Source organism: Physeter macrocephalus, chromosome 19 (genome assembly GCF_002837175.3).
Source record: "Physeter macrocephalus isolate SW-GA chromosome 19, ASM283717v5, whole genome shotgun sequence".
NCBI classification, from domain to species: Eukaryota; Metazoa; Chordata; class Mammalia; order Artiodactyla; family Physeteridae; genus Physeter; species Physeter macrocephalus.
The window spans coordinates 71,036,632-71,043,907 of record NC_041232.1 but is presented as its reverse complement, the minus strand read 5'-3'; the positions used below and the strand labels follow the sequence as shown (position 1 = coordinate 71,043,907).

The window sequence follows — 7,276 nt, the reverse complement described above, 5'->3', positions numbered from 1 at the left end:
CGGACCGGGGCACGAACCCGTGTCCCCTGCATCGGCAGGCGGGCTCTCAACCACTGCACCACCGGGGAAGCCCCCAATCCTTAGGTTTTTGATGTAGATTTTTTTATGGAAGAATATATTTAAAAACCCAACGCTGCATATTGGATCTAATCTAGTTTCAATATACATTAAATTAATTTACCTCTTTTGGCACTTGGAATCAAAACATGTAAAAATTTAAGTCATTAAAGCAACATTCTGCTTAGGGTAGGGTCTGTAAAAGTATGCATTAGAAAGGTAGACTAAAAAAAGAATGGTAAGCAGATTTAAATTACTTGAGTATTCTATCAGATACAAACCTCAAAAATGGTTTGGAAACAAAGCACCCATGGGAAGGTAATGGGATGAGGGAAGGAATAGAAATTGAAGAGCAATTTTATGACAAAGGGGTGAAAATAAGCATCTATGTCTGGTCCCGGGACTGTTTTTCATTTCCGGGTAGTCTGGGAACACTTTGGTACTAAGACTTTGAGTTGTGTTTGTGTATGTGTGTTTATTTATTTATTTTATTTTTTGTAGCAGTTTCTTTAAAAAAAAAACAAAAAGGAAAATAAAACGTGTATGTGTTTTTCCTCCCTTTTCTCATTTGATTTCAGTGTGGGGTTGAAAACATCAGAAGAGCAGAGTCTCTTAATGGAAATCCACTGTTCTCGAAGGTATCGCTAGTGTTACAACCATTTTAGTAGAACATGTCGGAGAGCAGTCCTCTGAGAAACTCTTACAGAATATTGGTTTTCTCACATATTAGAACATTTTGAGTTCCAATTAATTACAAAAATAAAATCGAATTCCTTATACTCTTGCTCTTTTCTCCTTTAGAGAGCCCCCGTTTTCTTATTTCTACCCACCTATCACTATGTCTAATTAAAAATCTGCCTTTCAGAGACAAGTTTCGGCAGGTGGGGTGAGAGGATTTCCTTTTCTAAAACCTGTGTTTTAAACTTTTCTCTAAGCTGAGAATTCTTAAGAAAGGAAGACATTATAGAAGTGGGTTGAAAGGTTTCATAGGTTTTGAATGAAAAGAAACCTCACGCCACAGTGCTTCTCTGGGGAGATGGGAGAGAGGACGAGTGGGGAGCGGCAGCCTCTCTGCCTCTGACGGGCCTCTCCTTGTCGTCTGTCTCCAGGCCCTGGCCGACTTGGTGCACTCACACATCCAGTCCAACGAGCGCTGCTCCACGCAGCTGACCCTGAGCTGCCCGCTCTGCGTGAATCCCGCGTGCAGGGAGACCAAGTCCTTCTTCAGCAGCCAGCAGCTGTGACCCCGCCAGAGCAACGCTGGGATTTGGCAGGTGCCCAGCCTCCAGACGCCTCCGAGGTGGAGGAGGATGTATTTAGCATTAGGGAGGGAGTTACATTGGTGTGGGCGTAGCCTTGGGCCACAAATTGTGTACCTTCTTGAGGAATGGACTCTGAAATCCTTACTGAGGGGTATTTTTATAGACCAATACAGTGAGCGTTTATAGTTCCCCTCTCAGTGAAACCGCATCAGGTGTAGGTTCCAAAAGTGCTTTGAGATTCCCCGGGCACGCGGGGCTGATAAACGTGTAGCAGTCCTGCATTTGTCATCCCCACCTTGGTGCCACAGGAGGGGGGGCTGGAAATGCTACGGAAGGGCTGCACGTCCAGGGCTCCTCTCAGGACCTCGTGGACCTTTCCACTGAGCATCTTCTTCATCTTGGTTGAATGTCCCCTTTCCGCACATTTGTTTGAAGATTTATTTTATAAGGTCAACTATGTTTGGTAACCTCAAATTCTTAATCTACAATTTTTATTATAAAAATTATATAACCATGCTCTAGGAAATTTAAAAAATAGAGAAAAGGAAAATAACCACTCTAATGCAGCAAGTATTATTCATATTATTGTATTTCATGTTAGTCTTTTCCTGTGGCTATTTTAGATGCCATTATAACCTTGAATTTGTGAGTGAAAAGTTGTCCTAAAATGTAGAAATAATGTAGGATCAGAGTCAGATCTTCTATACCTGGATTTATATGGATTTAAAAAATCTCTGATGGATCCATAGTGGATTTGTAATAATTACTTTCTCTTTCCTTTAAGCCTTACAACTTTGTTCTTCTAAAGTGCATTTCTTTTTTTTTTTAAGCCAGTGAAAGTATTAGTGGAGTCATAGATCTTCTATATTCAGTATTTACTATATTAATAAATATGACATCATTAAGGTTTTAACCAGTCTGATTCATTCTCTCTGTTAAACCAAAAGTAATCCAAATTCATTGCTAATCAAAATTATTAAATAAGAGGAATTTACTTTGTAGTACAAGAAAAGAAACATGCCATCCACGTTAGTTAATAGTTTTCCCACACTGATAACAGCTCTGAAATTTGAGTAGCATCTACGCTTTTTTTTTTCCAAATTGGCTTTCCTTTTAGTAGATTGTGTTTCCAGAAGAGGGTACAAGGCATAGACAGTTGTTTAGAATTTTCCTCTTCTGTTTCCACTCACTTTGGCGGGACTAGGTTCAAGGTAGGCTTTGAGTGACCTTGGCAGGATGGGGTAAGGAGCAACTTGTGTGTTAGCCAGAGGGCAGAGTTTAAAGCTGGCGGCCATAAGAAAGAACTAACACCTGTGTGTGTACGCGTGCGCTGGTGTGTAAGCCTAGAGCCCTTGACTGCACTCTTGGTACTGCATCTCTAAGCTCTCAACCCAGCCTATAAAACCCCTTCTGTCGGATCCTGAAGATGGCCCAGGAACATGCTTCCCAACATTGGGTGGAAATGGGAAATTCGTTGAGATGTTGCAAGCTGGAAAAAGAAAATTCTGAGTTGACCCCAAAACTAGTGTCCTAAATTAAGATCGTTCAGTTTCTCCGTCTTAATATGGGAATCCTCAGAGAAAGACAAAAGCTAATCTTTTCTTTCCTTATTTCTAAAAATTATAAAATTAAAAACATTTCATCAAGGTTGTACCCTTTTGGGTACAACCAAATTTACATGTATTTACAAATACAATGATATTTGTAAATATCATTCCTAGGAGTGTTGTTCTAATTGCCTAATAATTGAGATTCCATTGTAAAAAACCCCTTCAGTAACTTCTCCCAGTCCAGGTGGCTTTCTGTGACATTCAGCTTTCTTTTTATAGAAGCTAGCATCATAAGGTTTCAGGGAATGTACATCACATGAATTAAACCTGAATATCGGATGGCTCAAGAAACCTGAATTCTGCTTAAATCATTGCCAGTTGAAATATTTAATCATGTCATAATTATATTGAAGTTTTGTGTGCTTGCTTTCTAACATTCCTGGTTAATTCAAACAGTGACACCTGAAAACTTGATCTTTTTTTTTTTTTTCGCTAGATTTCTTCCAGCTGGACAGTTGTGTGGTATGACTATTATCTAATCTTTGCCTTAAAAGGCATGCTTCTTTTCACAATACACTTATTCTGGAAAGTATAAAGTGTGCCAAGCTATAAGGCACCGAGGTGAGTGGTGGGTACCGGTGGGCACTCAAGAGAAAGAAGCTGATGCTGTCGATAATCGCTGCATGGCACCAATAGGACAAGCAACAGCAGTGGGCGCCCTTTAGCGGAACCGTGGCTCCCAGCGTGAGATGAGTCTCAGGAGGGCTCTGGGGAGTGGGTGACCTCCAGAGAACACATTCACAATCTAGGCTCCCAGGAGAGGAAGAAGTGCTTCTGCTTTTGCTGTGGGAATCTTATTAAGCCTTTCTACAGGGACGAGGAAGTGGAAAACAAATGCACCCGTGATAATCAGTTTCTTACAATACACTCTGATGGTGTCGGCTTAGTCGTTTTTAGCTGAAATCATTAGCTTCCATTTTTAGCATTAACAGCTCCTGGCTAAATTAGTCTACAGTAAGCCATTAGGAGGGATGTTGGAATTAGAAACATTTTTGGAAAAAAGCCTGGTTTGAACCTGTGTTATAAGCCCTTGGGCAGGAGTCTCCGGGTCCTGTTTCTGGTTGTTTGACAGCTGTCACTCTGACATGCCAGGTGCTCTCTCAGCAGCCTGCTCCTGAAATGAAATCGTGCAGGCCGGCTTTTTTCCTTCCACTCTCCCCAAGGGGTTGAAGCTTTACTTTCCTGACATATTAAGAAATAATAGATTTTACCCTGAGAATTCATGAGGTATTTTTACCTTTTCCTTATTTAAAAAAAAATTACATACATGAGATGGGATTAACTGCACAGGCATACAAGCAGGGGCTTGCTGGCCAATTGTTAAAATTTCAGGTTGTTACACATAGCAATCATTAAAAGTGTTCTATCTTACAGTTTAATTATATTTTAAAAAGTAACAAATACTCAAAAATCATTTCCCTATTATTTTACTATATTTTATCATCTTTATTCTAGAGGTTATTTATGTTTATGATACCTATGTGGTGAAAATACTATATAATGATGAGCTACTGTACGTCTCCAGCTTTGTTCAGTGACCGTGTTGGTAGCTTGAAATTGGCTACAGTAGGGCCATTTACGTTTGGAAATCAGCAAATACTACAACTTAGGGCTTCCTTGATTGTTTTGTTGATTACCTAGACTTAAAGTGGTGGAAAAAATGTTCATACATATTAAAAGTTGTCATGTCTCTAGCCATTACATCGTGAATAGCGCAAAAATTTGAGGAAATATCCTCCCATTACGTGAAAACTAATAGCCGATTTATCCCCGTGAAGTTTTGATATACAAAGTTGTTTTACATTTGTGTTACTCGTTAATGTAAATAAAAACATCAGCATTCACGTCAGAACTATATAGGTTGGCTACAGATGCAAGAGCTTGATAAAAGTCAACAAAAGCATTCTTTGAGAATTAATTGATTATATGGAATTTACAGTAAAGAGAATTATGTATTTTATTATTACTTGTAAATTGTGCATCCTGTATCTTTTATACTGGTAAAAGTTATAATAAACACACACACATGTATGCATAGATTGTTTTTTCAGAGAGCTAGTCAGTGACCATTTACCAAAACACTACTGCCTCAAACGGAACCTTTCTGGGATGATGGGCGTGGTCTGTGTGGATCGCATACTTGCACTGTTCCCACATTCATTATATAGAGAGAGGTAGCTCGCTCTGTAGGTCGCTGTCTCTTTAGAGTGGAAGCTACCCCATGGTTACTAGAAATTTTAATCTTTTTAGTAAGATGCCAGTTGTGTCCAACAAAATCCCATGGGCCTGTTGTACTGACAGGGGCCCTGAGAAGCGAAGGTTTGCTTATATTTGATAAACATCCTTATAGACAGAATCTTTGGACATATTCTCAGTCATTTCTGTAGGAAATACCCCTTAGAAGTGGGTTTTCTGGATCAAAGGATATTTATGCAGATTTTAAAAAGAGGATTGAATGAGATCACATGCATAACGTATTTAGTAAGGTGCAGTGTTTGGGTGGTGTGTGTGTGTGTGTGTGTGTGTGTGTGTGTGTGTGTGTGTGTGTCTGTTAAAGGCCCAATAAATGGTAGCTATTATTGACTTGTGTTACTCACTTGGTTAGCAGACGATGGCTGTCTTGTTCTCAGCGTGACTTTATTCTAGGAGGTGGAATTTTACTGTGTTGTTTTTTCATGAAGATGTGATGGCAGAACGAATGTTATCCTCGAAGTTCAGAGCACTCACAGAGCCTCTAGGAATCAGGGATCAATTCTCTAGTCCTGCCTTTTATGTTCCTTGTTGCATTTACTTTGGGTCACTTGCCCTGAGAAGGTCACAGGTAGAGCGGGAATAGACAGACTCTAAAGCTGTCGATCCTTCTTCATCAGTAACTTTGCAAAGAGTTTGAATGTTGGGAGAAAGTTGAGTTTCAGGTTTAAACAACTTGGGGGATTATGTGTGGATTTCACTTACCCTTTACGGGTCTGCAGCTACCTGAGCGTTGCCTGTGTGTGTCCTGCCTGCCAGCCTGTCTCCGTGTGGTTCTCAGAGGGCAGAGCCCTCCATCAAAGCCAGGCCGGCCTCCAACTCAGGTAACCACTGCACTTACACAATTGTCCCTTTAAGAAAGGTCAGCGGGGGCTTCCTTGGTGGCGCAGTGGTTGGGAGTCCGCCTGCCGATGCAGGGGACACGGGTTCGTGCCCCGGTCCGGGAAGATCCCACATGCCGCGGAGCGGCTGAGCCCATGAGCCATGGCCGCTGAGCCTGCACGTCCGGAGCCTGTGCTCCGCAACGGGAAGTGGCAAAAAAAAAAAAAGAAAGGTCAGCGGGGAATGTGTTCCTTCCTATTTCTACGCTTCGGAAGGTTTTCATGTCCATGCTAACCCACTGCGGGTCTGGGCCAAGGCCAAGTTGCCCATCAATATTGTAAAGTAGCACTGTTATAAAATTTATGGAAGACGCACAAAGGACAATTCCCTGAAGTGACCAGCGTGCTGAGAGGGGATATTGGATAAAAGGGGATTTCCCACTTGGAAACAGTGTGACATCAAGTGCCCAGCTGGGGAGACCCTTTATACTCTTGGGCTCGCAGCTTGGGGAAGAAGGAAATCTGACCTGGTTTCAAATCCCACCTACAACTGTTAATTTATTTGGTTATCTATTAACAGTCTCCTGGCAGCTTACTTTTATGTTTAAAATTAAGTGCTTGATTGATTATTTTCTGGAACAGCGATGGTCTGTTGTTCTATACATAAACCAACCCATTAGTGGGCTCTCTCATTACTGATCTCTTTCCTTCTTTCTTGGTTCATTTTGTGTGTGTGTGTGTGTGTGTGTGTGTGCGCACGCGAGTGCACCTGACGGTTGGGAGAGCTGGAGGAAAGGAGTCTTTGTTCTGAAAGTGGAGGAAAGCTGGGCTTGTATATATTCCCCAAACTACACATCCACAAGGATTTTCCAGCGTCCAAGGATTAATTCTCAGCATGATTCACAGGTACAAGCAGAGTACCAGAGAATCTGTTATTATGCTGATTTCATTTTATCAAAAATCTTAGCATAAGCTCTTATTTTTAAAAACCTCTACTCTCCTTTTATCTGCTTTTGCAGACATCTTCAAATATTTCTGTCTTTCTAAGATTTGCGTCTGATGATTGGGACTCTATTATTATTTTAAATTGGGTTTATTAAGTATTAAATAGGTTCTCAAAAATATCTGGAAGGAAGAACCTGCTGACTCTTGTACTCGGGCAGGTTTCTCGTGGTCTGGCTGCTTACTGGTCTCTCAGCCCTTGGGGTGGACACGGGTGGCCTACGCTGGCCTGACCTCCCAGGATGTTCATCTCTGGCCATCAGAACAGTGCTGT

At 41.3% G+C, this 7,276-nt stretch overlaps 1 protein-coding gene across 2 annotated transcripts in view; it reads left to right on the top strand.

Annotated features, from left to right (window-relative positions):
- The window catches only part of FECH (ferrochelatase), a 40,362-nt gene extending 35,421 nt beyond the window's left edge, over window positions 1-4,941 (top strand). For both annotated transcript variants that reach the window (XM_007101454.4, XM_007101456.4), the window contains 2 exons: window positions 636-695; window positions 1,167-4,941. In XM_007101454.4, coding sequence (XP_007101516.1) covers window positions 636-695; window positions 1,167-1,301 — 195 coding nt within the window. In that variant the 3' untranslated portion in view covers window positions 1,302-4,941. The remainder of the gene's footprint in view (window positions 1-635; window positions 696-1,166) is intronic.
- The last annotated feature ends 2,335 nt before the right edge of the window (window positions 4,942-7,276 follow it).